Raw genomic sequence first — 15,360 nt, 5'->3', positions numbered from 1 at the left:
TTGTGTTCTGGGGCAACAGGGAAGTTGGAGAAAAGTCTATTCCAGCGCATTGCGGAGTGATTTTCGGCCAAATACAACTTCTCCACTATAGGTTTTTTGCGGAGGAGACTGATAGACAGTCCACAACTTTGCGGAGAGGACATATCTAGCAGACACAGCTGCTCGACAAACGCGCCGCAGACGAAGCGACTTCCCCTGAGGTGCCTTTCTCGATTGCTCGCAACACGCTCCCTGAGGCCGCGAGATCCTCTTTTCTATTATTGGGAGACGTCGGCTGATAAGAGCAGCGAGGTTAAAAATTGATATCATAACGTTCGCAAGCAGTGATTGTTCAACCCTTGGTGGCGGCCATTACAGAAAGTGCCGCAGTCCTCTTTCAATATGTCTAGTCCCAGTTCCCAGTGTTCCTATGTAAACCGAAACTCTCCCCAATACGCAAGATTGGCTGTTCTTGATCAGAAGCACGCGCCACCAAGACCGTAAGGCGAGGCTATGCGGGGTGGAGGCGAACAACAAAGCACTCTGCGACGGACCCGTAACAGATTATCTGGACAGATCATCATGGCAATGTGGAAGGCCAACCTTTGGGGCTTTATACAAGTGTAACGTGAACTCGGCACTGGGTTCAATTCTGGGAAGAGTGGTGCATGCCCAGATGCAACTCGTCAGATCAGCACGAACAGCGAAGAACCTGTCAACACGCCCATTCACACGATGATGTACAGCAGACGCTTTCGTATATGCGGCCGCAGTTGCATGTCCCAAATTTTAATGATCTCACTCGCCACTTTCTCATCTGAGCAAGCTCTAGAGGGACATTATGTGGAGTGAAGCGATGAGAATCTGGGGAAATAACATGCACTCCGTGGAGATAGATGGCTCCAGTTCAGCTGCTGGCATCAGTGTCTGTACAAAAGCGTTATATACTCATTCGGAATTTTCTGCCCGAAACTATTACGTATGTTACTAGTTTGTTACGCCCTAGCTGAACCATTCAGGGCTGAGAGGACTATCTACAAAGTCTCTGCCTTCGTTCATAGCCTTGCTTCCCAGACGCCTATGCAAGTAGTAGCAGAGTCATAGACTGTGGACTCATCGCTGATACATGCGTCACATAGCTAAAAGTTTCCAAGGCCGTTGTTGATGGGAAAACGTATCAACGAGTCTCCTCTCAAGTCTCCTCGTCAAATTGTATATGTGTCCCTGCATCCTTTAGATTGAGTATCACGAAGCTGTATTGGTTTGATAAGATGGAAATCTATGTGCATTGCAATTCCGAAGAAGATGAGACTGTGCCACTTGGATTAATGGGCTTCAAATTCGTTGATGCGATGGTGAAATTGCGTCTCTAATTATGAACGGATCTTGCGAGTAGCGACAGCAAATTTTTCTTCGCCGCCGGAACGTGTCAATGCACGCGGACACGGGTGATCTTGTTGATGGGAATGGCAACGGAGACAATCGCACGGCCAGGCGCCGCTTATCGCCTATCAGGACAGCCAGCTGCTGGCAAAGCTGCGGCAGAATATTTCTGCCCCGCAGCCATCAATCAATCAATCAATCGTTGCTCTCCGGGACAAACTCTACCAACACAACAAAACGTGTGCTTGCATTCCCCTGCCGATGCTACTCACTTTTCGGCATCTGCGTCGTCGGCCAGCTGTGTCGCCATGGTTGTTCATCCACCCAGACCGAGTACTTCCACGACGATCCGCCTCGAGCGCGACCAAGAAGACCAAGAGAGTGACCGCTAAATCGAAATTATCTGCCTCTATTCTCAAAGAAACATCACCTGCGGCCACTCGCCTAGCGGAAACGGGCGTCTGGGAAACACAGGCGACGCGACAGGGTCGTCGCGGGGCACGGGGACCGGCAGATCAGTATCCCGAAGCAGACAGGGCACGCGTCAACATTGTCGGCGATGAATTATGCGGTATGGAATTTTGACGTTAGTTATCTTTTACCTCTAACCCGAGCAATCGCAGACGACATTCTCAAGTACATCGGCCCGACCCTCAAACGCCATGAAGGCTGCGACCTCGTCGACATCAACCCTGGCGCAGGCCTCTGGAGCCGCAAACTCCACGACGTCCTCAAGCCTCGCCAACACATCTTGATGGAACCGGATGCGAGTCTTTACGAGTCTTTTCTCGAACCGCTCCTCGCGCGACCGAATACGAAGTTGATACCGAGCTCTGGGCTATTGTGGAATGAGCTGGGCTCTGCTCTGGCACACGTTGATAACCAGACACCGCGACCCAAGGGGCCTGGCATAACGCCGGAGCGAAACGACACGCTCCTGGTCACGGCAAATCTGTCGCTGTTTCCGAAGAAGCGATACGGAAATTTCGAGTCGATTGCGGGACTCGTTCTGTTTCAGTTGCTGAACAGCATACATACGGGCCAGTTGTTCCAAAAGTACGGCCTCGTGCGAATGCTTGTCTGGACCGGCGCAGATGACTACCAGTCCATTTTGCCGAAGTTTATACAGGCGAGGAAGAAGGTTGCTATGGAAGCTGAAGCTACATGCGAATGGATCGCCCCAGTGGCCGTCCCCGACGTTACTGAGCAGTCGGGATGGTACGCTAGAGACAGATGGATAGATGTGGACAGCACGACGGCCACGCTTGCGCGGATGAATAAGAATGGGATGGAAATTCCTAAGGGACGAAAGATGGAGAGCACCAAGCGGGCGGAACCGTACGTTGCCGGCGGCAAGCGGTACGCAGGGTCGATGCCGCCAGACATTTACCGACCATACCTCGATGAGCTGGAAGAGTTGGCAGCAGAGGAGAAGAGCGGCAAGATCACCAAGGAGTTAGACCTGAAGAAGTTCAAGCGGCTGGTCACCTTGCGCTCTATGGCGAAGAAGCACTCTGCCGAGCCTGAGGTGTACAAGGCCCTCCTGGATGAGCTGTACGACCTTGGGCATCTGCGCCAGCAGGGTGCCCCCGAAAAAGAGATTTCGGAGCGTGAACGCGCGTGGAACGCGAAAGTCATGGCTCTCAACAAGAACGAAAAGATCGACTTTCGGCTCGTCAAGGACAATGCGCACATCTTCCTTCAAGACCCCCCGGTGCTGCTCTGGGACAAGCGTCCATACGAGCCCATAGCAGCCAAGCCAAACGAGTTCTACCCGAATGTGGACTGCACGCTGCTTGACATTCAACCCAAGGCGATGCACCCGCTGCTGAGGGAGATTGGGCCTGAGTCGTCAAGAGCAGGCGATCTTTTCGAACTCATCCAGCGGTCGATGATGGGTGCAAGTCTCGACCCCGTCAGCAAGGCGCTCGAGCGGATCTGGCCCGGCGCGTCGGACGGTATCTTGCCACGGTGCCCGAGCCTGCGGGATCCGGCGCGGGGTGGTCTGCCCGGATCGGGACAAGCGGAACTGTGCCCGCGGATGATGAATCAGGAGCAGTGGACAGAGCTGCTGGAGGCATTCATGTCATGGCCTTTCCGGCCTCGGTATGAGGAGCTGATCGGCCGGCTCACGGAGAGCTCGGAGCCGGAGGATGAGGATGACGACGTTGGAGCTGGGAGTAGTTTCTCGGCTGCGGCTGCTTTGAACTGACGGGCTTCGGAGATGCGGCAGTAGGCCGAGATTCAACGTAGACTACGATAGACATACTTTCCTCGCATGGGGATATTGACGCGATCGACTGCACATACCAAAACAAGATCGCCAATCAATAAATTACTTCCATATTCTGCAAAATCTGTCTGTGGCAGCCCAATGCGATCGAGTCACAGGATGGATAAGGATTCAAAGGCTATGACGACATAATCTGCAAACGGAACAGGGGTTGTCTGGTCAAAAACGGACGGGGCAATGGACGCGTATGTGCGAAGCAGAGGATCTCGGTTTGATGAGAGCAATGTTCCATGGATGGGAGGGTTCGACTTCCGGTGGGTGCAGTGAGGCTCATGTACAAGCGAAAAGCGTGGATCAAATTTGAGCAGGAAGCAGATTGACGAGGGCTTGCGCAATAATTGAGGGACGGATCAAGGATTGGACGAGCACAGCCATGATGGAATCCACGACAAGTTGCGACGGCAGATGGTTCTCAAACTTGAAGGCACGGCTCCGTCAGGTCTGCGGCGGGGGCAATCTGCCGGTGGAAGGGGAAAAGACTGGGGTAGCGGTGCAAAGGCGTCTGAATCTCGGCTCACTGTTGGATCGCAATTGGAGGTCGAGAGGGAGCGTGGGCAGGGCCCACTGCTTCAGCCAAGGTTGATGACTTGGAATGGACAAGAAGCCATGGATGGGGAAATGGGGACGCGACGGGCGATGTGCATGTTCATCTGTATGAGGTGAGGTGATGTGATGGCGGTGGAGGAGTGGATGGGATAGGTACAAGTGACAGTACACTATGAGACTGTGCGCATTGCGGGAGGGCAGAGGGTCGACGGGCATCCATCCATCCATCCATCCATCCATCCATCCAATGGTAATGGCCACGTTGCGTGTTCAAGTCGGGTGAGCCGGCCGGGACAGAGAGGGAGGAGAGGAGAGGTGAGGCTGATGATGTAGGGAGGCAGAGTTGAGATTGGCAGTCTCGAGAGATTCAAGTGTGCTGGAGTAGATAGAGATGCACACCACCACCATCACCACCACGGGCGGTAGAAACAGTGGCATGGGCAGGCAGGCAGGCAGGTAGAGACAATGTTCTGTTTCGCAGGCCCTTTCGTTCGGGAGCCGACCACCCAAGGTAAGCAGAGAGAGCCCAGACCACCCGAGACCTGCAGAAGGACACACGCCTGTGCGGGCTGGGACAGCCGCCACGAGCGCTGCAAGGGCCTAGCGTCAATAGTGCAGGTGCCTCAGTGCTGTGTAGGTGCTTTGTAGTTTAGGCAGGTCAGGTAACCCCTGAGCTCTTCATGTCTCTGACAGCATTGGCATGGTCGTCCGCGTTGCCGTCCGTCTCTGTGGCTGAAGCTTGGCTCCTGTAGTTTTTGATTGTTTGGCAGTGTCCTATGAAAGTAAGGTCCGGCAAGTTGAACCAGCTTACACCATTTACCCCGTCCAGACCTCATCTCAGGCAGGGAGAGGCGGCATCGACCCAGAACAAAGACACAGACGGACAACCATGTCTGAGGTACCAAAGAGACCTAGGTAAGGTACCGTGATGTAGCCCCTTTCAAGTCCCTCCGCCTGGGGAATCTCAGATGATTAGATAAGCCGCTAAGCAGCCCCTGTGGCTTTCAAGTGCCTGTACTATGCAGTAGTTGGTGTGCATCCAAGATGAAACTGGCGTGGGCGTTTGCGGGTTTCCCGCTATGCAGGATCCACCGCGCAGCAGCAAGACGTGGAGGCGGTACTCAGTAAAGAGGCCATGTAAAGTAAGGTAAAGGCATCTCAAGATGTGACAGGACAGTGCCAGTGGTGTATCTGTCTAATTGAACATACGCTCCCGACGCAGCGCCTCCATCATCAGTCACCTCAAGTCATCTGCACCGCCCAGACCATACTAGGCTTCCTCGAGAAAGACCGCGCCTTGCATCTGGCGGCCATCTTTCTTCCTGCATCTTCCTCGTCACGTCCTGGCGTGGACGGCTCCCCTTCTTTTTGACAACTCCACCTGCCGTCCGCCGATCGTGTTTTCTCATTCTCTCCCTCTCTCTCTCTCTCGCTCTCCGCTTCGACCCCCTCGCTCTTTGATCGCTTTTCCCTCCTTCACATCTCTGGCACGGCCCAGACCTCCGACTGACCCTGACGACCTCCGCGCCCACTCTTCTCGCGCTCGTCATTGCCGCTCCTGCCGTCTCTCCCGTCTAGGCCCTCCTCTCCCACGAGCCAAGCTTCTTGCTGTCGTCCGTTCACACTACCCGAATCGACGCCCGCCTTCCGACAACCCGATCAAATAAACGATCTTACACTCTCAACCTTCCACCGCGCCCCTTCCCAACATCTCGACTCGGATTCAAGGCCTTTACCTACCTCAAGGCCGGTCAAGCCCCTTTGCTGCGAGGTGCATTCGAAGCTGGCCTGGCTGAGCCAGCCGCCAGGGACAACCCCTCGACCGGGCTCACCTCGTACGTCACCAACCTGACGAACGCTGGCGCCAACCAGTTTGCGCTCTCGCTTCACCCAGAACACCGTCGACCGCGGAGCAGCCCACCATGGTCAAGCTCCTATCACCCGCGGCCTTCCCGCCGCGACGCCCTTCGAGCCTCCTACGATACGCCATCGCTGCAGTCTTCGTCTTGGCCCTCTTTTACTACTTCGACCCTCGCTCCCGTGGCATCCCCACGACCCAGCTTCAGCCCGAGAGGCCACAGACACCTCCCCAAAATCCAGATTCCATCCCACCGGTTAATACACAACATGACGCCGAGAAGCCTATCCCCGAGCCCGCGCCGAGGCCTGTCCACCCCATCGACGACGAGCCCACCCAAGCCGAGGGCGCCATTCCCAAGAAGCCCGCCGAGACGCACCCCGCCGCCGCAGGGTCGCACCCTATCGATACGCTCATTAAGGAAGCCAACGAGAGGTTCGATGGTCTACTGAAGAAGGAGTCCAAGACTCTCACAGCAGCCGCCAAGGCCTACCGCGACCGCCGTGGTCGCCACCCCCCGCCCGGCTTCGACGCCTGGTTCCAGTTCGCCCAGGAGCGCAAGGCCGTCATCGTCGAGGACTTTTTCGATCAAATTTACCACGACCTGCGCCCCTTCTGGGGCATGGAACCTTCGCGCATCCGCAAAGAAGCGGCCGAGTACGAGATGACCATCAAGGTACGCAAGGGTCGCGCCACCCGCATCAGCGAGTGGTTTTGGACTGTCCACTGGACGAACATGATCAAGACGATCGAGCACCTGCTTCCCGACATGGACATTGCTCTCAACCCCATGGACGAGCCCCGGATGGTGGTGCCCTACGAGGACATGACGCAGTACATGCGTGACGCTGCCCTGACGGAGGGGATGCCCGAGCCGAAAAAGGTCATGAACACATTCCAGGCGCTGCCGAACAATAAGAAGGAGCTCGATCGGAATGTAAAGGTCAAGAGCAAGCACTGGGAAGAGACAAGTACGTGCCGCCCCTCAGCAATCGAATCGATCATCTGTCTCAGACTAACTCTTTCCAGAACAGTATTGGCTCATTGCCCGTCGCGGATGTCCTCCAGACAGCCCTGCCCGGCTGGCGGCGACCCAAAAATCATTCGACCATACCCCAGGCATCGGCACCAAATACTCCAAAGCCCACATGCGAGATGGCTTCGTCGCGAACTATACCATGTCGACCGAAATTTGCCACCAACCTGACCTCCAAGGCCTCAATGGCATCTTCATCGAGCCCCTCAGCACCTCCGCCACAACCGTCCTTTTCCCCATGTTCGGGGGGTCCAAGCTGGCCATCAACAACGAGATCCTTCTCCCCGCAGCCATGTATTGGACCGAAGAGGAGCGCTTCAGCGGCGGCGGGTACCACGGTGGGCCGTGGAGCAGGAAGAAGGACGCCGTCATGTGGCGCGGCGTTGCGACTGGCGGGCGCAACCGCGTCAGTAACTGGAGGGGATTTCAGCGTCACCGCTTCGTCGCCATGAACAACGCGACCAAGGTCGCCGGCGCGGAGGACGGCACCATGGACCCCGTCAACTTTTCGCTCCCGGACAAGATGTACAACCTCGCGGCCCAGGCCATCAACAGTCTCGGCGAATGGATTGGCTCTTGGGCAGACGTGGGCTTTACAGACCTCATGTGCGAGCCGCAGGGCCCTGCCGGCACCTGCAACTACACGAGCCCGCACTTCAACGTCACGGAAGGCGTCATGCTCACCGAGATGTACGACTCAAAGTATCTCCCCGACATTGACGGCAACAGCTTTTCCGGGCGGTATCTGGCATTCCTGGGGAGCACGAGTCTGCCCATCAAGGCGACCCTTTGGCGCGAATGGCACGACAGCCGGTTGGTTGCGTGGAAGCATTTCGTGCCAATGGACAGCCGCTTCAACGATTACTACGGCATCGTGGAGTACTTTTTGGGCTACGGAGGCGACAGGCCCGCGCACGATGCCGAGGCGGAGAAGATTGCGATGGATGGCAAGGCGTGGGCCGAAAAGGCGCTGCGCAAGGAGGACATGCAGATCTACACGCTGCGGCTGCTTCTCGAGTACGCGCGCGTGACGGACGAGAGAAGAGAGAGGATGGGCTGGGTCCACGACTTGCTGGCGGAGAGCACGGCGACATGATGCAAGATATGGGCGCGGGTACTTTTCATGGGATGGGGCTTGGGCATGGCGTTTTGGGAGTTGACGGAATAGGGATTCGTAGTTGTACGCGTTCAAGTGCGGTTTTGTTTTCGGATACCAGGGCATTACAAAATGGGGAATCAGAAGAGGGCCATGGGCCACATTATCAGGTACAGTGTACAACAGAGACAGCAACAAACCATGTCTGATATTTTTTCGCGTTTGGTTCACGTATGCGACACACCCTTGACTTTGCAAGATCAAGAGAGGCGGCTCGGAGTTTGATCCGCAGATGCCGGCTGAAGCCGCCGACACGGACGAGGGAAGCCGAGCGAAGCCGGTCGTGGGCGACGGGATCCGCATGGTATGCTTTGTTCGTTGGCAGTCACTTGATGTATTTTCAAACAGCAGTCGCCGGTGGCGAGGCCACGGGGTTAATAGTATCGTGGCGCTTGCGAGGCAGTGAGGCAGCAGCACTAGTTTCGAGAATGCTCAGTTTTACGTAAACGCCAGGGATACTGCCATGTCGTTGTATGGACGTGCAGAGACATGATGGCCAGGCCCTATCCGATGAGAAGAGGGGAGCAGATCCGATCCAAGAGAGACGAGAAGGTGGTCATAATGTGGAGGGAAGAGGGTGAAGAAGAAAAAGAATAGCAATGGCTTCCGGTTTGTGCCGGGAGATGAGGATGGGCGTCATCGTCATGGGACCTCTGAGAGATTTGGCCGTGGAGCTGATTGATAACGGCATGCAGGCGTGAATGTCGAGACTGAAAGCTGCGGTGTGGCCGCTTGGATGAATACGGCTTAGCCGACGGCCTGGTGAGATTCAATCTGATGTGAGCCCGCCGTCGCTCGGAGCTGGGGGGAACGTGGAGTGTGTGATGTGTGATGTACATGGCTGGTGGGGCTGGCCTCGCGATGCGGTTTTGGTGTGGTGGAGGGCCTCAATTTGCTGGGCGGCACAGATTGCTGAGGTAATCCCACATGAGCGAGTGATCCAGGTGCTTGGAGATCGATAAGATAAGGCTGGCGATAACGGATCCTAGAGCGAACCTCGAGAAATCGACACTTTTGGAGGCATGTCGATGAGCAGCGTCGAACAGCAGCGGTTCGGCGACGGCGACGACAGAGCCGACAAGCAGAGAAAATGAAGGACGAGAAGACGGGAACATGAAGCAGAGGGAGGGAGGGGGCCGGCTGATTCGTGTGCTCCCAACAATTCCTGGCGGACGGTGTGCGCAAAGTTATCGAGTGTAATACTTCGGGTCGCCCTGCCATTAGGGATATCACCAACTCGCGATGGACGTGGGACGGGGGGCGCCGGGCCTATTTAAATAATGCCTCGCACGCACGCTCGGGGCTCACCTGCCGTTAAGTGGCACAGCTCCGGGCGCGCCAGACCCCTAAGTGCAGGTGCCCCAGCGGTCTCCAGCGGCCCCCAGCGGGGTCGTCGCCCGTCGGCGCCGCTAGCCACGGAGGCAGCTCCACTGATGTTCCCCTAAGTGCAGGTCTACCCGCGGTGGGGTTTCGGCGAGGGTCCCACCTGAGGGACTGCTGGAACGCTGGGCTGGTGTCATCCACCACGCACCGCCGTCGCCGCCGCTCCGAATGCGTTGGATTGGAACTGAAGCGTGTAAGAGGCACACACACTCTGTCTCCAGCACAGCTGTTTCTCTGCCACCTGCGTCCGGGATGGATGCATGGCGCGCGCCCTCTGAATCTCCGCAACCGCCACGAGCCGAGTCAAGCCCCAAGTTAGGTCTCATGGCATGGCCGTCGTCGCTGCCGTCGTCGCGCTGCCGCCGGCGCCGAGGGCACGACGGAAAAGGATTTAGATGCCTCGAGTGCCACCTTCTTCTCTCTTGTCCTTCTTCCCTTTTCTTCCACGCCCAAAACGCATTGCTCCCCTTGGCCTCTTCTACTCTCCTTGTTCTTCCCTTTTGCAAGACGTCCCTCTTCCATTGATACCCAGTCGTTGTCCTTCTCCGTCATAATGCACACCTCCATGATCAAGTCCAAGTTCCTCAGCCATCCCGAGGATCTCGGCATCGTCGCTGTGGGCTTTTCGGGTGGCCAGGTAAGCCTGCTTGCTCCCCGTCTCTGCTCCTCGTTTCTCCGGTAGCTGACCACCCCGCCCCAGCAAAAACTCGGCGTCGACGCCGGTCCCAAGGCCCTGATCGACTCTGGCCTCATCACCCAGCTGCGCGACGAGCTCGGCTACAAGCTCCACGGCGACGATGAGGTACACTCGTACACCGACGTCATCCCCGAGTCGGACCCGCCGTTCCGCAATATGAAGAACCCCAAGGCCGTCTCCTCTGTGACCCAGCGCATCGCCGACCAGGTCTACCAGCAGTCGCGCCTCGGCCGTCTGACGCTGACGCTCGGCGGCGACCACAGCATCGCCATCGGCACCATTGCCGGCTCGGCCAAGGCCACCCGCGAGCGTCTCGGCCGCGAGATCGCCGTCATCTGGGTCGACGCCCACGCCGACATCAACACCCCCGAGACGAGCGACAGCGGCAACATCCACGGCATGCCCGTCGCCTTCGTGACGGGCCTCGCCAAGGAGGAGAAGCCCGAATACTTTGGCTGGCTCGGCGACGAGCACATGCTCAACATCAAGAAGCTCGTCTACATTGGCCTGAGAGACGTCGACGCCGGCGAGAAGAGGATCCTGAGGGAAAACGGCATCAAGGCGTTTAGCATGTTTGACATTGACCGGTAGGTTCCTCTAGCAGGCTGTGACGCCACACTGGGTGATGATTGACTGACTGGTCATGGTACAGCTACGGCATCGGCCGCGTCATGGAGATGGCGCTGGCGCACATTGGCACCGACACGCCGATCCACCTGTCGTTCGACGTGGACGCGCTGGATCCCCAGTGGGCGCCGTCCACGGGCACGCCCGTCCGCGGCGGCCTCACGTTGCGCGAGGGCGACTACATCTGCGAGTGTGTGCATGAGACGGGCAGCCTCGTGGCGGTGGATCTAGTGGAAGTCAACCCGCAGCTGGCGGCCGACAGTGCAAGCGAGACGATTCGGGCAGGATGCTCGCTCGTAAGATGCGCTTTGGGAGAGTCGTTGCTGTAGGCGTCGGGTTGTTGTTTTGAGAGCGATAGAAAAAGATAGAGAAGGACTTGTTGAATAAGAACAGATGGCAGCCAAAGTCGGCTGCAGACATGGTCTATGACAAGGTAGAAACACCTTAGATGAACAGAGAGAGAGGGGGAAGTACAGAAGAGTATCAATAATACCACGCGACAGGCGAATTTTACGCCGATTCATCCGTCTCTCCATGCGGAATCGAGTTCCACAGATGTATGGGAGCCCGACAGGCCGTGTTTACCAAGCTTTTTGGGTTGTCAGATGTGCCCAGCCCACTCACGAGGCAGCGGCGACAGCGGTGACAGCGGCTCGGATGCGCCCCGGCTGCGGGGAGCAGTGGGTCTCGGGCCCGGACATGGCATTGGCCCTGATGGTGTGCGCTGTCGGGGGCCGCTTCCAGGCGGCCGACTGGCTGTATCCGTACGGGCGCCCAGCCATCGTCATTTTTGTACGCGATCCGTCGCCCAGCCACCTAATTTGCAGCATCCGTGCGATAGGGGAGAAAACATCCTGAGGGGGGAATCAAATGATGTTCGAGTGCAGATAGAGGAAATTTCTGGATTGTCTGTTGCGGTGATCATTTTGCAGTTATTTGGGGTTGCAACAGCGCTACGGAACAAATTGGTAAATGCCAAGTTACCTACACTTCATCACCCATTTTCCTAAATTCGCCCCGCCGTTCAAGGCTTGAAGAGACGCGACTCGACGCGACGTTTCCCGAGACATTCGCCGCAATCCAGCCCAGCCGAGTAAGAGACCATCACCATCGAGGCCTGCCGCATCTCACCTGCGTTGGGCTGCAGCTACGAGTGCCACTCGCCGAGGTGAGGCGAGACGCGAACGACCCTGATCGAACGAATTGCCGTCGCAGCCCGACACAACGCAACACTACGGCGACCGGGGGGTTCAGCCGTCCAGCGGTGCAGCCCAGACGGGAATAGAGCCTCGCCGTCGCAGCAGCCCGCGCTCCTGTCGACCGTTTCTTTTTGTTTCTTTTTGACGTGGCACATCCAGGAGCACCACGCTGCGACCGCATCGCATCACTCCATATTGCGTCGCTCTGCCTCGTCTTGAGGCTCGCCCATCTGGGGTCGCATCCTCCCAATTTTTCCTTTACTTGGTCTGCGCGTTTTATCACTGCGCAAATTGCGGAAAGGACGGGTCCTTTCCAAAGCCTTGGACGGATTGACGAACCACACACGATTGACGAAGCAACAAAGCGACGAAGCGACGTCCACAGCTACGATCAAGGGCCCGGAATCACTGCCCACGTACGCGATCCCCACGACCGATCTACGACCACCGCACGAGAAGCGTACGATTCAATAGACCACCGCGAAAATGGCGGCATCAACACTCACAAGTAGTTCCTACTACGACCGCCGCGTCGTCGGCCGGGTCCACAGCTACCAATGGCCCGGTATCCAGCTGAACCTCTGGATCCTCATCATGCTCGTCGCGTCGTGCCTCATCATCGGCGTCTTTGCGTCTTTTATCGAGATCCAGAACCAGCTGCTCCTGCCGATACCATGGTCCGTGATGGGAACCTCCCCATGCGCTGTTGCGGGCGAAATGCTGACGATCGCAGGTACTTCCCTTACTTCATAACCGTCGCGTCGCTCGTCATCATCTTCATCGGCCTGCTGCTCTGGCTCGTCTACCAGCGCCGCCTGCTACCCGCCATCGTCATGATTGGCGCGTTCATCCTGTTCGTGCTGTGGTTCGTTGGCCTGGTGGTCGTGAGCATCCAGCTCTGGGGGCCGGACGGGTCGGTCTCGAGTACGTGCAACCTTGCCGTGTTCAACCGCAACCCGACGGGCCAGAGCCTGGATACCCTTGCGTGGCTGCAGCAGAGGAGTATATGTAGGTTTTCCAGCGTGCGCAAGTCTCGCCTGGGTGATTGCTGACTGTTGGTGTAGGTCAAGCCTGGCAGGCTGTGTTTTCGTTTGCGCTGGTCGGGGCGTTGTTTCTGCTCTGGATCATGGTGATGGCGTTCCAGGTCTTTGCCGCATCGTGATGAGGACGGGGTGCCTTCGTTGGACCGGTCGGTTCCTGACGGTCTTTGGATGGAGTGAGTCTGCTTGACGGTGGAAGCACTTGCAACCGCTTCATGTGTGACGGCTTAATGGCGGCGGCGTTTTGTTTGATTTCGACTGCATATACGGCGGTGTTTACGAGCACCGGGCGCTTTTTTCTGATTTCGACGAGGCTATGACAAAGATAGACGGGCTACCCATCTGTATGACGAGGTACTAGATAATGTTGAAGTTGTGTTACGTGATGAAATGCGACTGCGCGGCCTGCCGGCGTCCACCTGGCAAAACGACAACGACTGACGCAATCCCGTAGTATCGGACGAAAGACCGCCGGTTGACAGTCCGTCAGCGCATGAACCGTTCCCGTCTAGATCAACGACTAACTTCCATCATCGTCACATGCTGGGGCCCTACGCCCGGCCCAACTGACGTAGATAAGTCTCACATCCCGGCGGCGCTCCCCGGTCTGGGGCGTACCTGAGGATGCCGAACTGCCGGGCCAAGCAGACGCACAACGGCACACGGCGATCCTGTTATCTGCATCCATCCACGCTGCCATTATCGCAGGAGGGACCGTGGATGGGTGAGGACCCTTGGTCTTGGCATTTCTTTTCATAGAAACACTGACAGACATTCTCCAGGGGCGGGCGGCTTGCTGGGGAGGAGGGGACTGGCATGCATGCATTGTGAGGCTGATCAAGCTTGTTTCCTCCGACCAAGTGCGTTGGTTGGGAGGATCGACGGTCGGACGGTAGTTTGGCGATGACGTAGTGGTCTGCATTGTCTGGCGGCGCTCCGAAACTGGGAATCTGCGTCTGGAGGGGGCCCGGGATTGAGGCGATTAGCGTCATGGTGGGAACACTGCGAAGGTTCGATGGGGAAGGCGGGGGAGGGGCGATGATGAAAGGTCGTTTTGATGCAGGTTTTTGGGTGCAGATTCGAGGGTGTGGAATTGTACATAAGAAGGAGGGTTTCCTGCGTCTTTCGATTGCCAAGCGAGATATCGCAAAACATTCAATTTACAATACAACTGCCAAATACTCAAGAAGATTCAAACATCACATATACCATCAAAATGAACCCCTTCAAGAGCAGCAACAACCAGGCCCAGGCTGCCGGTCAGTCCAAGGAAGACCCCGTCGACAAGGGTATGTCATGCAGTGCCGTCCATTCTGCTCACAGCACGTACTGACGGAGCCTATCTAGCTTTCGACTTCGCTACCAAGAAGGCTGGCCACGACATGCCCCGCAGCACGGATGAGAAGATCACCGATGCTGGCCGCAACATGTATGAGAAGGTGACTGGGTAAGTGGCCTACGTAGCACTTTGAAAGAATTTTGCTGACAGTTGTTGGTGTCTAGCAAGAAGGTCAACCCTAAGATTTCCAACTAGACGGTTATGATGTACGATGGATATGACTTGTAATATGAAATGGGACATGGATAAATAGACAACCAGAATTGTCGAGATCAATAATATTATATTACACTAAATTCTTGGGTTTTTTTTTTTTTAAAAAAAAAAAATTGATGTGCCATGAAGGATGGTAATACTATATTATCATGGGCCGTTTGTAGAGTCATTTGTGATTCATGTTTGTCGTACGTTTTACATTAGCATCATGCTCAACCTTCAGTCATACGTGTGATAACTGCCTATGTATCACAACTATCCAAGGATACAAGACCCTCCGGATTTGGTTCGCAGCTTCCCCTATTGCCTGCATCTGCCACCAGGACTGAAGGAGTGACGCTCCACCAATGGCATACGGCAGCTGGTTGCGGCAGGATCGTGACAAGCTGCGCGACGTGAGATGGCACCGGCGGCTGAGAGGGGGTCTGTGCGCGTGGCTTCGGGCGGGGCGAAGGACGGGCTGGGTCTAGTGTCGCTTTCCGGTAGCACTCTTTTCCAAGCCGGTAGGTGACTAATCACACAATCAACTAATCTAACGATCTTACTTAGGGGGATGGGTCCTTGTGAGGCCTGCGTAGTAGGTGTGAGTGTAGATGTATTAGTTAAGT

General features: G+C 56.4%; 5 protein-coding genes across 5 annotated transcripts; all 5 read left to right on the top strand.

Moving 5' to 3' along the window:
* Positions 1-1,921: 1,921 nt before the first annotated feature.
* On the top strand, positions 1,922-3,574 carry GCG54_00013099 (uncharacterized protein; the record flags this gene model as incomplete). The annotated part of the gene is made up of 1 exon (XM_045412959.1): positions 1,922-3,574. One exon carries the CDS (start codon positions 1,922-1,924, stop codon positions 3,572-3,574), a length of 1,653 nt encoding a protein of 550 aa, XP_045256088.1.
* A 2,205-nt stretch (positions 3,575-5,779) lies between these two features.
* Positions 5,780-8,191, top strand: GCG54_00013098 (uncharacterized protein; the record flags this gene model as incomplete). The annotated part of the gene is made up of 3 exons (XM_045412958.1): positions 5,780-6,072; positions 6,096-7,030; positions 7,089-8,191. Coding segments are annotated over 3 exons (2,331 nt in total), but the record flags the coding sequence as incomplete, so codon positions are not given.
* A 1,996-nt stretch (positions 8,192-10,187) lies between these two features.
* On the top strand, positions 10,188-11,287 carry GCG54_00013097 (Arginase; the record flags this gene model as incomplete). Its single annotated transcript, XM_045412957.1, has 3 exons — positions 10,188-10,271; positions 10,335-10,918; positions 10,984-11,287. The coding sequence occupies 3 exons, from the start codon at positions 10,188-10,190 to the stop codon at positions 11,285-11,287; spliced, it is 972 nt and encodes a 323-aa protein (XP_045256086.1).
* A 1,356-nt stretch (positions 11,288-12,643) lies between these two features.
* On the top strand, positions 12,644-13,319 carry GCG54_00013096 (uncharacterized protein; the record flags this gene model as incomplete). The annotated part of the gene is made up of 3 exons (XM_045412956.1): positions 12,644-12,834; positions 12,891-13,165; positions 13,222-13,319. The coding sequence occupies 3 exons, from the start codon at positions 12,644-12,646 to the stop codon at positions 13,317-13,319; spliced, it is 564 nt and encodes a 187-aa protein (XP_045256085.1).
* Positions 13,320-14,413: 1,094 nt separating this feature from the next.
* GCG54_00013095 (uncharacterized protein) lies at positions 14,414-14,731 on the top strand (the record flags this gene model as incomplete). The annotated part of the gene is made up of 3 exons (XM_045412955.1): positions 14,414-14,486; positions 14,521-14,636; positions 14,687-14,731. The coding sequence occupies 3 exons, from the start codon at positions 14,414-14,416 to the stop codon at positions 14,729-14,731; spliced, it is 234 nt and encodes a 77-aa protein (XP_045256084.1).
* Between the last annotated feature and the right edge of the window lie 629 nt (positions 14,732-15,360).

The sequence above is a fragment of the Colletotrichum gloeosporioides genome (assembly GCF_011800055.1).
Source record: "Colletotrichum gloeosporioides strain Lc1 chromosome Unknown consensus_123, whole genome shotgun sequence".
Lineage (NCBI taxonomy): Eukaryota > Fungi > Ascomycota > Sordariomycetes > Glomerellales > Glomerellaceae > Colletotrichum > Colletotrichum gloeosporioides.
Note: the sequence above shows the minus strand (reverse complement) of the source record. Positions and strands in the feature narration are given on the sequence as shown.